General features: G+C 38.1%; 1 protein-coding gene across 2 annotated transcripts in view; it reads right to left on the minus strand.

Annotated features, from left to right (window-relative positions):
- tex10 (testis expressed 10) overlaps positions 1 to 20,264 on the minus strand; it is a 39,566-nt gene extending 19,302 nt beyond the window's left edge. The window contains exons 1-10 of one of the 2 annotated variants that reach the window (XM_022679541.2): positions 20,117 to 20,264; positions 18,417 to 18,600; positions 16,583 to 17,091; positions 14,699 to 14,908; positions 14,299 to 14,548; positions 12,307 to 12,419; positions 11,874 to 12,127; positions 10,821 to 10,959; positions 9,657 to 9,826; positions 8,378 to 8,555 (exon numbers count right to left, since the gene is read on the minus strand). In XM_022679541.2, coding sequence (XP_022535262.2) covers positions 8,378 to 8,555; positions 9,657 to 9,826; positions 10,821 to 10,959; positions 11,874 to 12,127; positions 12,307 to 12,419; positions 14,299 to 14,548; positions 14,699 to 14,908; positions 16,583 to 17,091; positions 18,417 to 18,596 — 2,003 coding nt within the window. In that variant the 5' untranslated portion in view covers positions 18,597 to 18,600; positions 20,117 to 20,264. Of the gene's footprint in view, positions 1 to 8,377; positions 8,556 to 9,656; positions 9,827 to 10,820; positions 10,960 to 11,873; positions 12,134 to 12,306; positions 12,420 to 14,298; positions 14,549 to 14,698; positions 14,909 to 16,582; positions 17,092 to 18,416; positions 18,601 to 20,116 lie in introns of both variants that reach the window. The other variant, XM_022679537.2, reaches the window with a different exon arrangement.
- Positions 20,265 to 20,361: the final 97 nt, after the last annotated feature.

Consider the following 20,361-nt stretch of genomic DNA (forward strand, 5'->3'; position numbering starts at 1 on the left):
CTCTTATGATTGTGGGACGAGCATGCGGACGGTTTACATAATGCTCTGATTGGCAAATATCCCATCCCAGCCATCACGAGTCATAAAGAACCTCTTATGCATGCACTACACATTTACACACACACACACACACACACACACACACACACACAGTAGTTCGTCATCAGTCTCACACACACACAGTCATTCAGATACCGAAAGAGTTGAGGAATGCACGCAGATAATGGGCTCCATTTATCAAAATACCGGTTTTATGGTAAAATGGGTACGCAATGATTTTTCCATAAAAACACACACTTCCAAATTTATACTCCTGTATTTGCGGTGTGTCTTCATTGACGTCAGTATGACTTTAGCTAAACACAGCCAAAACTACGCCTAACCCAACCCTAGCTTTAACCTCGTCTTAAAAATGTTGGCCTCCACAAGTTCACACATTTTTACTCTTTATCCTAAACAACACACTGCACTGACACTTTACAAGGACAATTACTGTTTAGTGTTTACAAACACTGTCACTTTAAACTGCACTGAGACACTTTATATCAGGGGTGTCAAACTAATTTTCACTGAGGGCCACATTGGCATAATGGCTGTCCTCAAAGGGCCAGATGTAACAAAATTTTACCAAATGCAATATAAAATGAATGTGATTACTCCTTATTGTTAAATAACTCTGAATATATTGTGGCGTGAGGAGGCGGGGGAGTTGTGGGTCCGCCCCGCGCCGGAGCGCACAGCTCAAATATGTCCCAGCTGGCTCGCATCCTGACTGATTAAGCAGCCGGCTGGGACAGGTATTAAACTCAGCCTCAGCTCACTGAAGGGAGACTCTTGACTGGGGAGCTGAGGGCTGAGGCTGCACGGACCTTTAACTTAAACTAAAGTTCATTCTACAGACTCTAGAGCCCCATTGGGCCATATGTTTATTTAAGTTTGTTTTGGGTGTGGTGGAGGGCGTTTAAAAGCCGAATAAAGGTATGCTTTGAGTTCATTTACTCCCCGTGTCTGTGTTCTCTGTGTGCTTCATCCTTCCGGGTCACAGTGGTCACGCCCCTAACCCCAGGGCCTACCACAATATATTACTTATTCAATTAAAACATTAAATGTGTATGGAAAAAAATGTTTGCTTGTTGCTGTGTTAACATTAATCATTTTAATTTGTGAAGTGGAAAAAAAAAATCAAAGATCAAACTATTCAAGTGGATAAAGAGAGAGAGAAAGAAAGAAGGCGCAGCGCGCTGGAGAGAGAGAAAGGGCGCGCACACTAAAGAAAGAAGGTGCAGCGCGCGGGAGAGAGAGAGGGCGCGCACACGCGAGAGAGAGAGGGCGCGCACACGCGAGAGAAAGAGGGCGCGCACGCTAAAGAAAGAAGGTGCAGCGCGCGGGAGAGAGAGAGGGCGCGCACACGCGAGAGAAAGAAGGCGCGCACGCTAAAGAAAGAAGGTGCAGCGCGGGAGAGAGAGAGGGCGCGCGCGCACCCTTACACCCTATATAAGACCGTTCAAGCTCTCGCGGGCCTTGAGTTTGACACGTGTGATTTATATTATATTGCTCTTAATTCACATTATCATGCTGCTATAGCAAAACTTGCACTCTGGACTTCACGTTACTTCATGTTGCTGCTATCTGCCTACTCTCCCTATTAACTTTGTGTACTTATCTTTATCCATTTTGTTCTATTCTCTTTTTATTGTGTTCTTTTATTTTGTTATGTTATTTTATCTATATTATCTATTTTAACAACAGCTCTATGGTGTAAACTAGATTGTGAGATCACAACCTCTTTCCACCCCATGTACCACATGTGATGCGAATGACGATAAAGTTTCCCTGAATCAGCTTCAAAATATCTGCAAACATTCATCTTCATTTCTACAAGAGTGGCTAAAGAAATATTTTTACTCAACTGGAAAAACAGAACAAAATTATCAATAAAGCACTGATACAATTTGTTAACTAAACACAGAAATCTGGAAAACATTTTCCATCAAATATAATATTAAATCAATACAAGAACATCTGGTCCCCATTCTTAAAGTTTATCCAGAGCTGATACCTCCACTTATCTGTTAATTCACCATGCCTGTTCAATACTTATTTCTACAAATACACCCCCTGTATGTTGTATTGTCTCATTGTATGTTGTTAATAATTGTTCTGTTTTTTAACTACCTATTTCTCCCTATACTGTCACGTATTTGTTAACCTGTATATGTACATAAGTAATACAAATAAAAATAAAAATTGTAAAGCTACAGCTTAGTAGAAATACTTATGTGAAAACACTACAAATGACACAGCTATCTAAGCATGGGCCCAATCATTGGCAGATTACTGGTTTAATCTCTGGTACTGTCCCAGAAAGCATGATTTGTCACATTATTATTATTTTATTTTTATTTTTTTTTTATAAGAAAATCTTCCACAATCACTTAGCACAGTGCTAGTCACTCAAGTGACATAACAGAGCCAGGACAGTGTTCTCCAAATGTGTTCTTCTCTTTAAAGCTTCAGTAGTAGTTCGAAAAGATGGTGTTTGTCTGGCTTTATGGACTGAAGCTAATGCTAGCCTTAGTTCTCCCAGCACTAACGTCATTGGTTGATGGGGAGTTTTAACTGCTGGGTGGGATAAATTGAAAAGAGCTAAAATTAGCTTGAAAACTGGGTTTAAATAAAACATTTAAATACATCCATCCAGACAAATACTATAAGTAACATATTTATTTGTTCTCTATTTTTATCCACTCAGAAGACTGGACTCTCTCTGTCCCGTGCTCAATGAGTGATTGTCATCACCTGCACGCCAATGCTAATCGATTATTCCTTCTCCCTAATATGCAACCATGAAAAATCTGACTTAATTACGTGAACTGTAATCAGATCTTGCTGTAGTGGGGCCTGCAATCCGGATAGGCACGCATGTCATCCATTGGAAACAGCTGACGAGTTTAAATATTCAGCAGGGAACATGACGTCTGAGAGCACAAGGAGGTGTAGCAGGCTGGCTGAGACGGACAGGTGTAGGGGCAAGATGACGTAATCAGGTTTTTAAGTGCAGTTTAAGTACAGTAAAATAGAACAACCCTGAACAGAAGTTACGTTAACCCAACCAGCTGTGAACATGGAAGTTTCAGAACGGCAAACTTAGTTTTCATTTGCTCGTTTAGGCATCATCAAACCATAGAAACACTAGAAAGAGTCAGAACTGAAGAGAGCTAAAAGAGAAAAAAAGTTTTCAATAAAAAACATCAGATTCATACGCTCTGTGTGGGCATTTAAAATGTATCAGTTCACAATGTCAAGTGTGTACTGGGAATACATCATAGAAGGCATTACCACCCTCAGTGGACAGTGCAGTGGGAGGTAATAATCGTGACACTGGTGTTCGGCTAGAATTGTACATGCACACAAACAAGCAACTTTGACTGAAATCACATCAATCACACTCAATGCTGGAGGATGCACCTGCATTTTCTTATTTAATTGCGTTTGGCAACAAGAGGGGTCAGTGAGGTCAGGATGCTGGATGATCACCACAACGCCTCAATCCCAACTCCCTACCAGTGTTCCAGAGGACACAGTTCCATCGCTCCACAACACTAGCATCAATGCCCACACCTGGCATTAGGCATGGTGCCAATAGGTTCATGTTTTTCTGCTCCAGAGAGTCTTACTGTATTACCAATAACTCTCTTCCCTGAGTAGACAAGCTTTGTGTGTATCTGCTATGGGTGCAAATTAAAGACGTTTGGACACATCATATACAGCTTTGGAAAAATATAAGAGATCACCTAAAAATGATGTGTTTCTTCGATTTTACCAAACTGAAAACTTCTGGAATATAATCAAGATGAAGATGGATGATCACAAGCCATTAAACCAAACTGAACTGCTTGAATTTTTGCACCAGGAGTGGCATAAAGTTATCCAAAAGCAGTGTGTAAGACTGGTGGAGGAGAACATGCCAAGATGCATGACAACTGTGATTAAAAACCAGGGTTATTCCACCAAATATTGATTTCTGAACTATTAAAGCTTTAAGAATATAAACTTGTTTTCTTTGAATTATTTGAGGTCTGAAAGCTCTGCATAATGTTTGTCATTTTAGCCATTTCTCATTTTCTGCAAATAAATGCTCTAAATGACTAAATTTTGTAGTTTATAGAATAAAACAACAATGTTCATTTTACTCAAACATATACCTATAAATAGCAAAATCAGAGAAACTGATTCAGAAACTGAAGTGATCTTTTCATTTTTTCCCAGAGCTGTATGTATACTTTATTTTTCAACTTTAGTTTTAATATGTTGATCAGCTCAATGTATCCAACAGGGCCAGCTGCTATAAAAAGTGCAATAGTGCCCCCTATTGGCCTCTGAGGATCCAACCTGTGGGCATTACCTCTGGTGCCCTCTTCTCTCAGTCTCTCTCTCTCTAGCCTCCTCCTGTTGAGCAAACAGAGAGCCCAGAGGAGCTGAAGAGTACTGAACTCTCTCACACGCGTACACACACACATACACACACAGGCCCGCGATGTCACACACTCGCTGTGTGTTCTCACACAGCACTCCCACCAGGATTTGCAGGAAAACCACAAATAAAAGAGTGGCTTTAGGCTAGTGTCTAAAAACCACAGTGGGGCCTCAGCATGTCACATAGATGCAGTCCCTTACTAACACACACACACACACACATATCTATAGCCCTGGGGCCTGCAGCATGTGACGGGGTGCACCATATCACCTGTCAATCATCCGCTGCTCTTACTGCACAGTTCAACATGCAGAACACCACAAAAAACACACATTTCAAACAGCGCTTCACAATCAGTGATCCTCGAGTAGTGTGACGACCCTGGAGATGGGCTATAAATTACTTTTAGAGGTTTATAAGGAAGAGTGCGTTTCAGAGACTGATTCAGGCCATGCATTAGATCTGCAATCACTTTTGATGCAGTGAAAAGACTTTACAATGACTTTAATGTCTTTAACACTGAATTAAAGTCTTATTTCAGTGTTTCCTCTAATAGAGAAAATAAAGGATTTTTGAGTGGCAGGCCCAAATAGAACTGTTCAGAATTAGGTTCTTGGCCAAACAGTTCATTTTGTTTGGTTTCGATCAAAATATTTCAATTTCAGGCTCAGGTCAGCTGATCAACAGCTCCTGAATGTCCCAAATACTAAATACAAGCTTAGAGGGGACCGTGCCTTCGCTGTAGCGGCACCTAGGTTATGGAATAGTTTGCACCTGCATATAAGACAGGCTTCCACACTATCTGGTGCATTTTTAATGTTAATTATATCAAAAACTGATAAAACAGAAATCGTCATTGTGCGAGAAAGTATAGACTAGTCTAAAAACCAACTTAGACAGACTCTCTTCAGCTTCTAAACAGCACATCTTGCTGAAAGAACACAATTAATATACTTGTCCATGGCCTGCCAGATCTAAAGTACCAGTCAGTCTTTTTTTAACGATCTGCATTGTAGATTAATTAATACTAAAGTCATCTAAACTATAAAGAAAAAAAACATATGGACTTATATAGTAAACAACCAAAAGGTGTTAAACAAAGAATATGTCTTATATTTTAGATTCTTGCTTAAATGACAGCTTTGCACATCTTGGCTGGATTTTCTCAGTCAGCTTTACGAGGTAGAGTCACCTGGAATTCAGGCTTCAGTTAACAGCTGTGCTCTAAACTCATCAAGAGTTAATTAAGTGAATTTCTTCTCTTAATGTGTTTGAGAGCATTAGTTTAGTCTAGTGTAAAGTTGTGAAGAGGTGGAGTTACAGGAATACAGTGAATAGAACTATTTGAGTAATGTTCTAATTAGTCCATATCATAGTGAGAACTACTCAAGAACTTTGAAAGTATCCTTCAAAAACTTGAAACTGAAACTGGCTCTCATCAGGACCGCCTCTAGGAAGGAAGAGCAAAAGTTACCTCTGTTGCACAGGATAAGTTCATTAAAGTTACCAACCTCAGACACCGCAAGTTAAAAGCACTTTAAATGGTTTAACACTTTTATGTTGCGATTCCTTATGTTTTCCTTCTTAGTTTTTTATTCGGTATTTATTTACAACGTAGGAAAAACAATAAAAACACTGAATAATAAGATGTGTCCAAACTTTTTACTGCAACTGTATGTATTAGGATGATGAAGACATATATATCAATACAAGCAGTAGCCAAAGATATGAGACCACTAGAGAGAAATTTGGGGTCTTAGAGTGGGCAAAGAGTGTGTGTATATTTGTGAGTACAGTATACGTAACACAGTGAATAATAACAGTGAAAGCACTATACAGTATGTACTCCTGCATGACCTCAACTTCACCAAACAATGACTGGCTGCTTTGTTCCGCTCCATTACGGCCAATAGCGCCTAATGGGAAATGGTCACGGCCAATCAGACTTAAGTAGGGGGAACTGGTCTGCCTCTGATCGTCCTCCACAGCACTAGGCCCAGCTCTGATTGGCTAAATTGCTTGATTCTATTATAAGTGTAAACTCGCCGGCTGCTGTCTCCTCTTGGTCGCCGAAAGCGACAGACAGACATTCTAAACGCAGATTGCCACACCTGTCTGCCACACACACACACACACACACACACACACACACACACACACACACACACACACACACACACACACACACACAAACACACACACATACAAACACACACACACACACACACACACACACACAAAAACACACACATACACACACACACAGTGTGTACGTGTTAGGGGTGGCGCCACACTGATCCAAAATATTAAAGGTTTTCAGAGGCATGTCTGGTTCACTGGGTTGTGCATAAAAAGAAAACTGTGCTACTTAAACATCTAATTTCGTCTTAGTAAGTAAGCAGAAAGATTTACAGCAACTAACATGACATAAACTTCACACAGTGTGGAAACAAACTGTGACTAAGAGCATTAATTCAACACTGCAGTAAAAACACTCACTAGCTTTACAAGCTGCTTCGCATTTGCCAGCTTATATCATTTGCCAGCTTATTCAAAAAAATTAATAACACCTATCAGACTCGCTCCAGTGGCTGGATCACCTGTCAGGTACCAAGAGATTAGTGAACTGGGAAAATCTGATTTTAGCTACAGAGCAGCACCAGTGAGCTGGAGTTCACTACAGGAAGCGTTAAAGCTCAGCTCGCTGGGATCACTGAACCATTTTGAATTTTTAGTTTCTAATCACCATCAGAAAGCCTTTGATTGTATTAAATGATTTTTTTTTTATTAGTGTATCCTTTTCTGATTCTCAAAATATGCTTGGACCTTGTCATCCCTATATTTTAATACTATAAATGTTTTACTACAGAATAAAAACGATTGAACACAAAGAAAGATCATCCATAGCTACAAGTGGTGTAACAGATCAAAAAAGTCATTGATTGGATATTTTTTGGATCTGCAAAAAAATTAAGGGGAGAAAAAAGAGACAATAAATCTATAAACGGCTTGTATGAGAAACTTTTGACTTGAAAATGTACTGATGATCAGTGATGGTTTGGGGAGCCATGTTATCTGCTGGTGTTGCTTCACTGTGTTCTATTAAGTCCAAAGTGAGCGAAGCGATTTTACAGCACTTCATGCTTCCCTCTGCTGACAACTTTTATGGAGATGCAGATTTCATTTTTCAGCAGGACTTGCCACACTGTCCACACTGCTAAAATTACCAATCGGTCTTATATAATATTCTAATTGTAAGAGATACTGACTTTTGTTTTTATTGGCTATACATAAAAGCTTAAAATAAAAAGATCTGTGTGTGTAACAAGTCTAAATAATATTAGTTTCGCCCTTTGAATTGAGTTACCAGAAGAATTAAACTTTTTGATGATATTCAGTATTTAGTGAAATTTATTTATGAAGTTTCAATACATATATTTTTGTCATTGTCATAGATTTTTAGTAGTTATATATCAGGCACGGAATCTGATCAACGTCTAAATCTTGGTTTTAACTTCTACACTGCTGTGTTAAGAAGCATCAAGAACAAAAGGGACCAACAACAATTTTCAAAAGATAAAGAAGTATAGGACCCTCTTTATAAAAAGTTCTTATTAACTGTGTAACTACATGTTTGTAATTAGGGCTGTGAATGTTTATGATGACTAAAATCATTATTTACATTTTTATCATGGTAAGATGGAGAGAATATTCTGCTGTGTCTAACTGATACTGATAAGTATAATTATATAACATGTTCGACTACTGTTATTACATGGATGGTTAACGTGTAACTACACATTTATTAGAGACTCTTATTATAAAGTGGGATCACAGTATAACGTATTTGAGCTCTTTTACACCATGCTTGTGTATAGTGAGTGTGATTGAGTGACGTACCTCAGGTGTACGGTGCGGATGAGTGTGGCGGCTAGGCTAGCTGAGATTTTCCCAGTGTTGCAGACTTGGCTGAGGCAGGCCAGGATATCAGCATGAAAAGCTGGCAGGAAGTAGAGAATCTGAACAAGTTGTTGCTGATGCTCCACCGGCAACACCACGACGCAGCCCTCCTGAGGATCTACACACACACACACACATTTTTTTTAAGCACTAGTCAATGAAAAGAAGAGAAAGAGCTCCCCTCTCTGGTAGCTTTATAGAACTACTACTATCATTGAGAACTGAGGAAAAGAGTGTTGTGATTGTGTGTGTGTGTGTGTGTGTGTTGTGTAAAGGGGAGAGAGAGTGTTCTCCCCTGTAAGTGATCACAGATAGACAGACATTATTAGCTGTTGACGCACTCTGCTGATGTCACCAGAGTTCTAGCATACAAAGGGAGCGCTGTGCTCTCGAAACATGAAACTACAGAGAGCTTATATCACCCAGACACACACACACACACACACACGTATTCAGAGGGAGACACAGACACAGATTCACTCTCAGACACAGATTCTCAAAGAGAAAGATACTTTCTCCGTCATGCATATATAACACACTATGACAGTGAATATGTACACGATCACTATTATTATTAAAGTAAAACCAATTCTTCCTGATAAAAAATGGTTTTAATATGGGATAAGGAGTCTTTTAAGTCTCCATAGATTTTAATACACTTAAAAAGTAGTAAGACAAATAAACAAATGAAAAAAGTCTGTGACTGATAGGATCGTATGATCTCCCGATATAATATATACACGATACATTGCCTATGATAAAGATGATATCACAGAACTATCTGTATCAGTGTGTTACTGAAGATAAAACACTCCTAAATAAGACAATCACTGGATTATGGATTTATTTGGTGCCAGTTACACAGAATTTAACAACCAATATTCTTCACCACAGGTTTACCCAAATCATGTGATGATAATCAGCATGCATCAGGTCCAGTCACACAAACACACCTGTAAGTTGTGTTTAAAACTCTGCACACACATGAACTGGACTGGGAATGAAATTAGTAAAAGCCCTGCGCTGTTCATGGAATAATCTCCCCCTGCTATAATGATTATATAACAGCCTAATAATACAACTGCCCCCTTTTTTAAAGAGCAGTGGACTTTTAATTACAAAAAAAAGACAAAGAGAGACATTATAACTGGATTATGAACATCTTAAATATCAGTTTAAACTGCCTGCACACCGGCTGTGCAAGAGAGGGAGAGATTACCGTAAAGGCTGCAAGCATGCGTCTGCAGACTGCGCAGCAGGTCTTTGTTGCCCCACGCGGCGGCCGACTGCACCGTCTGCAGGAGCTGCGCCGAGAGCTGAGGATTACGACTGCCCAGCTGCACCAACTGCACTGGCAATGAAGCCAACCAACGAGCTAATATCCTGCTCCTGAGAGAGAAAGAGATAAAAAAGAGAGAGAAGAAAGGAGGGAGGAATAGAGAGGAGTCAGACAGTTATTTACAGAAAATGAAAACACTTTATCCTCAGTACAAAAAGGGATATCTTTCTACTATGTGTTGCTTAGTACTACAAAGTTGGAATTACTGACTGTTCTGAGCTTTTTATATATTTCTTTCTGAGCATTATGCTATGAAGTAGTCGAACTGTATTCTTTGGAATGATGGTGAAACTTTTGGGACGAGTTGTGGAGGTAGGAAAGAGGTGTGATGGTGATTATTCAACACTGTGATATCGCGAACACTGGTCACTAAATGCAATCAAATCCTCATATCAGTGTTAAAAAATCTAGTAAAAAGACTTTGCAGGACAGCAGAGTTCTATAGACTTTACCTGCCACAATAACTGTTTTATTTGTCCTAGTATTTATTGCAATAAACAATTGTATTGGAATTTATAAATAATTAAAATTTATAAATTTTAAGCCAATAATATTATGATAGTTGTATTAACACAACATTCAAACATATATGCATATATGTTTGAATGTTGTTGAAGGTTCGTCAGTGTTTTTGGTATAATAAGACGAACAGGAAGCAGCCACACTACACCTTAACTCCAAAATAAACATACTGTCTTAATGTCTGATTTCTATCATTCTAACATATATGCAATGCAATTTCACCCTTTTAAAAAAATAATAACCTTTCAGTAGTACAGCTCTAGGAAACAACTTAAGAAATATTAAATATAAAAATGGTGAGTTATTCTACAGAAATAAATAAAACAAAAAACACATGGACATACCAGCTTGATTATGTTAATGGGATTTAAATAGGGCATTACAGAGGAAAGTGAAAATGGTTTTGGTTTGTCTAGCGTTTGAACATAAGTTACAGATGTCAATGTATCACTTGATTAAGCAGTGTAGAAGACTACAGCTGCAGTAAAACTGTACTGTGTGTGTGTGTGTGTGTGTGTGTACCTGGCAATATGAGGCTGCTTCTGATGCTCCTGTATGTAGAGTTGTCTAAAGAAGCGAAGCAGGAGGGTGCGGACAGACAAGCTCAAGTTCTTCTGCTGGTACTGAACATATACTGCCTGCAGCAGCTCCTCGGTCACAGCTAAAGCAAACCAATACACACAAAGAGGTTGTTAGGTTATTAAATACAGGTAAAACATAAGAGCAAAATATAAATAAGCAATAACTAAAAACAAGAAAAGTTGGGCTGTCAATGTTAAAGCGGTCTCTCACATGTTTAATTTGGAATCAGTCATATATTTAATATTTTTTATGCAAGCTAATTATGCCACCAAGTTTGACCCCACCTTCCGTCATAATCTGCCCTGCCCCACTGCTGTTTACACACTAAGAGTGCAGTATGTGCAATGCTCACTGCTCCCAGCCACATGACTTTTTGTGTTTTATATCTGCGCTGCATGATAAAGGAAAAGAGAGCTAAAACATGCCAACATTTTAAAAAGTTTATACAAAATTAAATAAGACCAAAATCATTAAAAAACTAAAATCGGCAAAAGCAGAACTAGGCTATATGGAGGTGGTTAAAGACTAAAAGTTGAGCTAAACTCTACAGTTTCCTGTTGTGAATTCCAGCTCACTGCTGCACTGTAGCTTAAAGCAGATTTTCATATTTCAGCAAAACTCTCAGTACCCTAAGGATGATCCAATCACTGGAGTGAGTCTGGTAAGTTATGTTATTTTAAATAAGAATTTTTGTGATGTACGGTGGCATATGACCATAACAATAAACCAATGTGTTTCTCAAAAAGAGCAGCAACAACAGCAAGAGAAGATCACCTGACTTTAAATAATACAGTGTACTGTGTAAAATGATCTGAATATTAAACTAGAACACAGTCAACTCGAGCCATATGAAGTAATTCCAAGCTTTAACAGACAACCATTAGGGAAAGCAGAATGCACCATTAGCTTCTATTACTTGTTAGCTACATTTAGCATCTTAGCTCAAGAGAAAAGCTCAAGTGTGTTAGTAGAGTCTCAGAGTCCAAGTCTCACCTCGGCTTCGCTGGGTGATGATCATCCTCCAGACCACCTCCAGCAGGGCCGCCAGGTGCTTGGAGCTCAGCTTGCCTCCATTGGACAGCGTGTCCGTGACAAACGCTCGGATTGGTCCGAGCCAGTCTGAATCCAGGCCGGCAACGTTGTCCCGCCCCCTCAGGCTGAGAGTCACCATCACCTGACACAGCATGACATTCAGAGCCAACGGCTCCACGTTTCCTCCAGCAACACCACCACCCACCACCTGCTGCCTGCTCCTACAGCAAAACAAGCCAGGCTTATGATAGATAGAATGATAGAAATCAGACATTAAGACAGTATGTTTATTTTGGAGTTAAGGTGTAGTGTGGCTGCTTCCTGTTCGTCTTATTATACCAAAAACACTGACGAACCTTCAGGACCTTCTAGACAAACAAACAAACACGCAAACCTCTTAATGTCAATTTTTTTCTTGTGCTTGGCCACTTCTAGCTGACCATAGGGAAAGTTCTTCATGAAGTGCTGTTTGTAGTCGTTGAGATACGTGTTCCGAAACCAGGCATCCTACATAAAACAAAAGCAAGGCAAGTTTATTTATATAGCACCTTTCATTCACCACAGTCATTCAAAGTGCTTTACAAATTAGAAAATACAAAGAGTAGTCAAATTACAAATACATATAACAATGAAAAATGGAAATAAAATAATAGATTAAGAGTAAAGCATGGATAAAACATGATTCAAACATGATTAAAACAAAGATAAGTCAAATTAAAAACATGTAAAAGAATAATTGTAATTTAAGAAAACAATATTAAAAAAAACAATATTAAAAGAAAAGAAAATAAGAAAAGCAAATACAAGAAATTATAATTAAAATAATATTCAAGTAATGAAAAAATTAAGAACAAAAATCAATATAACAACGTGCACAGCAGAGAAAGTTACACAGTGTGAAAAGCGCAGCTAAACAAATGTGTTTTCAGCTTTTTCTTAAAAGAGGTTACAGTTTGAGCGCATCTCACAGGTTCTGGAAGTTTATTCCAACTAACTGCAGTATAATGTCTGAAAGCTGCCTCACCGTGTTTAGTTCTAGTTCTAGGTACTGTTAACAGATCTGCCTCTAATGATCTGAGGAGTCTAACAGGTCGATACTTCTCCAGCATAACAGAGATGTACGCTAGTCCGAGCCCATTTAGTGCTTTATAAATGAGGAGCAGTATTTTAAACTCTATTCTCCAGCTGATCGGGAGCCAGTGTAATGACCTGAGCACTGGAGTTACGTGTTCCTGCCTCTTTGTTCTGGTTAGGACTCTGGCAGCAGCGTTCTGAATAAGCTGCAGTTGCCTGATAGATTTTTTGGGGAGACCGGTGAGGAGGCCATCTAATCTACTGGAAATAAATTTTGAGTTTTTCTAGATCTTCTGCCCTCATAAAGTCTCTGAATATTACTATGTTTTTCAGGTAGTAGAAAACTGACTTTGTAATAGATTTGAGAAAATCAAACATTCATGTGTGTAAAAACAAGTCGTATCATTATCATCATTAAACTATGCAGTTACTGTAAAAATGTCAAAGACGTATTCACATTGATTACTCAGGTAGAAGAACAGATATTAGGGTTTAAAAATACTTGAGGTATTTTGACATGTGTTCATTGTAAATAAATGTATTTTAGTACAATGTAAATATATTAAAGAAGCTTAGTTGGGACATTTGGCCTGAGTTTTCTTGAGTGTGTTCCACAAATCATCTTCATACTCAGCTACATACGTCTGCTATGTTCTTGCTGGAGTGGGCGTGATATGTGCAGGTGTGATAGATTGTACAAACCAATAGGGTGTCAGAATGGTATATGTTTATACTTCTCATCCAACCACAATCAAATTCACTCTATCTGGATAAAGAAATTTATCAAGATAATTTTTTTTTTTTTTTTTTTTTTTTAATGACGAGAAGCCGAAATGAAAACAATTTTTAGTGAAATAGTAACGAGGCTATTTTTTAAATGTTTAACAAAGTTCAGATAATTGAATGAAAACGTAAGGAGTATAAGTAAAAAGTAAGAAAGAAAAATAGTATAACAGTAAAGTATAGATAACCAACAATGCTACTTAAGTAAGGTAATGAAGTATTTGTAATTCTTTACATTGCGCTTCTGAAGTTGTCTATTTTGATTTGTCTGCATGTGACAAATGAAGATCTTGAATGGTTTGAAACACATGTTCTTGAAATTTGACTGGTAAATATCTAACCCCACTCTTTGTGAGCAACAAAAGACTCGTATTTTCTGTTCTAAATAAAAATAAAAAAGTATAGTAATAGTAAAAGTAACTGTGTCTGGGGCCAGTAATTGGTCATGTTAATCAGATTTGTTGCCAAACTATTCCTTTAACTCACAGAGGAACACTTGTTTGTGGTGATAATGGGTGCATCTACGTACCAGCAAATCCTGCTGGTCTCTATGCGGTACGAGCCTCCGCAGAAGCTGTAGTATTGTAAGGATCTGGAACATGAGTGCCATGGCCTCTTCTGAAAGCAGGTGACCGCTGTCGGACTGCGTTCTGCTGTCCCCACCCATGGCCTCCACCCACACCTCCAAAAGCAGCGGCACCAGAGTCTCTGCAAAGCCCTGCACCGTCTCTGCTGAGCACAGATCCTCACTCACACTAGTCCTGGGCTCAGAATCCGGCCTGTAAACAGATAAGACAATTAGGACTGAACATGACGGACGAAGATTCAACACTGAACAAAGAAATATAACCAATATCTCCTTACATTTTACAGTATTAAAAACATCAAGCTTGTGAAGTAACCAAGATTACACTAAAAACTAAGTATACCTCAGCCGATAGGTGGAGTGTGGTGTGGGATTGACTCCAGAGTTCTCAAACACCCGGATTCCTCCTTTGCTGAATATCTGCTCCTCCCAGCTGACTTCCACAGGCGTCACCACACCTTTCTCTTCACTCCACATCCCAACTCCACCTCCACATGCCACACCATCTTCTGTGGGCCTTTCCTCCACTACTGCCTGTAGAAAGCGGCCTAACCTGAACACACACAAACACACACACATTGCAGTGTAAAGTGTACATCCATGTGCTACACAAGCAGAACTACGACTAAGTCAGCAGATTTACGTGTCTTTTTAAATCGAATGTGTGCTGAATGTCTCTTCTGAAAACCGTTTTTTTTCGGGTGAATAAAGTGCTTCAGTTTATTTACAGTAAGCTTAGATTTCCAGATTTTCACTAAGGCTTGGTTGCAGCAGCATTATCATTAGCAGTAGCATTAGCAGCTAACCACTAGTGCTAGCCACATCTAGCACTAGTAAATGCTGCCCAACAGGCTACAGTTCGATATACTCTCCTCTGAACAGTCAAAGAGCAAGAGCTTAACACGGTTAGTGGGTAATGCTAGACAGGGTTAGGAGCAGGCTACAGGCTACTAATACTCACTTCTGAATGACGAAAGAGCTAGCGCGGTTAGCGGATAATGCTAATACTGCTCCAGTCTCGTGTTGAAGAACTAAACTGAAACTCTTGTATAACTCTGCACTTTAGCGGAGTGGCTTTACTGCTCCTTACAACCTGACTGGTAGGATTTATACATAAGGTTCACCGGACTATAAGGCACACTGCCGATTTTTGAGAAAACTGAAGGATTTAAATGCGCCTTATAGTCTGAAAAATATGGTACTCATTACGACTCCACAATATTCTATATAGAAATGCATAAAGCTACAGATAAACCCACTGAAAGTGTCTAAATTTCTGCATTGATTACTAATTAAATGTGGTCAGATCATTACCCACATCTTTTAGACACACACAATATAACTTACCTAATAACAAACAACAAGTTCTACTATTCAAATAAAAAAATGTGTAATTAGATGCACACACTGGATAACGATCCGGCCACAATGTATTAAAAATCAATGCAGAAATGTATGTAAATCCAAAGGGTTTACTTACTTGAGTAGATTGCAATGAGGATGTTTAATCAATGTGCTTAATAATCAAAGATGTCAAAAGTATTGACATTCATTACTCTGTAGGAAGAAGTATAGATACTAGAGTTTTTAATACTTCTGTAGAAGTTGAAGTGTCAACCCAAGCTTTTTACTCAAGTAAAAGTACTGGATTCAAAACTACTTAAAATATAAAAGTAAAAGTGTTCTAAGGGGAAAAAATGCCATTAAGGATGGAACCTTAGGCCGATGCATAAACATTTTTCTAAAAGTCATAATAACTATAATGTTACATTAAAATGTTAATGTTGATCAATTTGGGAAGCACTAGGCTCCCTGTTTCAGCTGCATATATGTCAATTAAAAATGAATGAATTTTAGTACAATGCAAATATATTAAAGAAGCTTAGTTGGAGTAGAAAGTACAGATAATTGGGTGAAAATGGGAAAAGTCGACAGAAATATAACTACTCCAGTAAGGGTTTAGATAACCAAAATCTCTGTCAATAAAAGACATAGACAATATAACAACTTGTGTGTTATTAGATTAGTTAGATTGTTTTTGTTTAGAATTGTCTTTTAGATAATAATATTAGCAATCACTGTAGACATTCGAGTCATTCCAAAGGGTTTACTTACTTTTTCTAGCCTGCACTGTGGATGTTTAGTCAATGCACCTCTACAAAATATACGTAAACAGAATTGTACAAATGTCAGACTGATTCTGTGGACTATAATTGTATTTTAGTACCTGAGAAGGACAGTAAGTCTCCACTGCTGGGCTGTCAGCGAGCGGTTGGTGGTGATGGACAGGGCGTAGCTGCCTTTAACTGTCCTGTCCCCCGCAGTCTTGCCCAGTCTCCTCTGTGAGATGAGCTCCAAGAAGTTGGTCAGAAGCTTTGTGTGCCTCTGGGACAGCAGGGCGGGGTAGTGCTCCAGCAGCACGTCCAGCACCCGCAGAGCGTCCTCCTGGATACCCTGTGAGATGTGGGTCATGGCGCAGGTGAGGTGAGCACTGAGGAGGGGGAAGAAAGGGGCGACCCGCTCAGCGGGAATGCACTGAGCCATGAAGCGCAGGAGCCGCACTGCCGCTGTCCGCACCGTTCCGTCTTTATCAGTGAAGAGTGCAGCCACCTCGGTCAGCACCACAGAGGCGTGCTGCTCCACCAGAGAGGGGTGCGCCGACAGCAGCTCTCGCAAACCAACCAGAGCCCCCTGCTTCACATTACTGTTGTAGTGGTGCAGCTGAGAGAGAAGGTCCTTAAAAACAGAAATAAAACTAATGTTAGCTAGCTGTTTGTTACCTAGTGTTGGGCAGTATGGCCAAAAATGCATATCACGGAATTTTTATATATATATTTTTTTTTGCATGACTGAGCTTTAATATAGGTTTGTGAGTTACTGTACTGTTAGGAGTACATATAATCTAAAAAAAAGACTTTAAGCCTTTGATTAGTACTGGGTTTACTTTGTCCCACAAAATTACACAATATATGAAGAAACCAGACTTTATTATCAGAAAAATAGCTAAAGAATGTAAACAATAGACTTTAAAAATAGATACGCTAACAAATTTAACACGACGCCCTTTACAAAATTAAATATTTAAAAAATATATTTTCATAAACACTATAAACAACAACCTAAAATACTTAATGTTTCAGTATTTAAATAAGCTACAATTCCCTTCTTTGCTCCAGTTAACAAATACATTCAAATCATCCTTCAAGCTACAGTATTAATATAATTAAAAGGGCTGTAGTTACTGCTCTATTTTACTGGGATAAAAACACTCATACAGTAGAAACGGCAGCAGGAGGTTTTCTGATTTCCCTGCAGGAAGGAGCTAGACCAGCGTTTGACTCTCTTCTCTGACGGTTCTGTTCCGCACGGCGCTCCACAGCGCCCCTCTAGTGGTATGGCGGTATGAGAGAAATGCATACCAGTTCTAGTTCACCCCGCCCATCTAATGTTAGCTAGACTGTTTTTAGCTAGAGGTTAACTACTGTGTCTAACATTAGCTAGATATTAACAACTCTTGTTAAGTTTAGTTAGATGTTAACTACATCTGACATCAAACATTATAGCTAGATGTTGCCTACTCACAGGACAGGATACTCTGCAGGTGCAGGCTGCTAAATAACTACCCTGTCTTAGTTTAGCTAGAGGGTTTCTCTAGTTAATGTTAACTAGATGTTAAAGGCTACATCTAATGTTAGCTACTGTAGATAGTAACCTCAAGATCACATTACCTAAAATGTTATCTAATGTTAACTACATGTTAACTCCCTTTCTGATGTCAGCTAGATGTTTTCTCTAGTTGATGTGAGCTAGCTGATATTTAGCTATATGCTAACTACTCCAGTTGATGTTAGCTAGATATTAAAGACTATATCAGATGTTAACTACTATCTGATGTTAGCTAGATGTTCTCTACTCAGATTTATGTTAGCTAAATGTTGACTAATCTATCTGTTGTTAGCTAGATGTTGTAGCTAGAAGATACCTAGAAAACGAGGGAGGGGAGAAAGACAGCAATGGAAAAAAGGAGGCTTTAAAAAATATAAATAAATAAAGAAATAAACCTTAATGCCAAGCTGCCGGTGAGTGGTGGGTCCACTGGCGTCACGAGTCAGCTGCTCCGGTAAATGGATGCTCTTTGATCTGAAGTTGGTGTCGGTTGCATTTTCAGCCTTGGGCTTCTTCTTGCCTACTTTTAGTTTGACTTTATGAAAATCGTCCTGCCTTTTCCTCTTCTTGGTCATTTTTCTGTTGTGGTGAATAGATAAAAAAAGAAACTGCACATTTATTTTCAGGTACATATTTTTATTGCATATATCAGGATGTAAATTGCAAATAAGGCATATAAACACAAATAAAACAATGTTAATTTTGTTCAATTTAATGTAAGGCAACATTATAACTTTAAGAAAATGGTAAAGAGGTTAGAAGAAAGATTTTCATAGAATTAAATGATGCAACAAAACATGATATTAATAATGAACTCAGTATTTCTGAGATCTTAATAAGGCTGCAACTAATTTTTATTTTTGTAGTGATTATTTTGGCCATCTGTTGTGTTTGGACACTTCTGGAGACACAGACCACATTAGTGTAAACTGTATAAGTGAGCTAATTAACCCCCATTTCCCATTACACAGTATGTCTATACTAGAAAGTATCCCAATACTTTGTCATTAACAACGGTAGAATACCCCATACATTGCATTTTTAATCTCTTATTGTTTTTCTTATTGTTATTATTAAAAATACAAATAATTTTTGTTCCATGTTTGATCTTCTATTTATCATTAATTTCTAATGTCTCAGTTTTTGGCCGTGGTATCGTTTCAGTAGTGAGATATTTAGGCAGGTATCGAATCATAGGTATCGAAAATCATTCATTTGATATTGTGACAACATAAATAAAACAAAGTGCAAATTTTCCTTTTGTATCAAGCAGCTAAAGGTTTTAATGTTTAGCTAAAGTTGGCTTAAATGACAATGCCTGTCCAGTGAAGTGATTATTGCTCCTGCCCATATTGTGCTTACAACGCTCAAATGATACATTGTGCTGCCCTAACAGTCTGCACATAATAAAAGCTTGAGGAGCATTCAGAGTGTGCACGTCTTAGCTATATAGTAACATTCTATCTCATTAAACGTTTTTTTTTTTTTCGTTCTCAGGAGTACAAAATAGATTTTTTTTGCACAGCATACAATCCAAAACACAGAATATGTCACAAACAAAGTTCAAACAACCATCACTACAAAAATGCAAAGAAACAACACAAACAAAAAACAAACCTGAACATAAAAACAAACAAAAATGAAAATGGATTCATATAAAACTGAAAAGCTTTAAATTATCTATATCTTTTTTATTTTATTTTATTTATTAGTCGAAAATTTGTCAATAAGTCTATTTAATTATATATGACTGAATAAACACATTTTTTAAGGGTTTATCTTATTTAAATTGTTTTTTTTTATTTGTCTAAAAATTAAAATTAAACTCACTATAAATCTCTCCTTGTGGTCAAATAAAGGGTCATCAAAAAGAAAAAAATACACAACAAAAAATAAGTGTCCGATGGATTTTGTGGCTTCAGAACTATCTAATCTATATAGTGATATTACATACAGGTTTACTGGTGAACCAAATAATCTCCTGTATAATTACAATTATAGAGTTTTAATATCCTGCAAACAAAACCATCATTCTCCACAAACAAACAGAGCCAGGCTGATCAGATCTTCACCAGTCTAAATCTGAAATACTCACACAGTCCGGCGCTTTAGCTCTCAGAGCAGAAACGAATCAGATCAGCTTTATTTTAAATTATTTTCACCAAAATAATCAAAATGTGTTTCTATGGGCGATTGTTCATTTGGGGTCCTTCATGAACACAGGCTGCTGGATGCGTCGCACATGTGCCTGTGTATAATATTATGTAGTGAAGTACTTTATTTTACAGTAATAATTATTATAACATCTTTAATGTACTGAATATACTTGTGGCACATCCT

This window comes from Astyanax mexicanus, chromosome 1 (assembly GCF_023375975.1).
Source record: "Astyanax mexicanus isolate ESR-SI-001 chromosome 1, AstMex3_surface, whole genome shotgun sequence".
In the NCBI taxonomy this organism is placed as follows: domain Eukaryota; kingdom Metazoa; phylum Chordata; class Actinopteri; order Characiformes; family Acestrorhamphidae; genus Astyanax; species Astyanax mexicanus.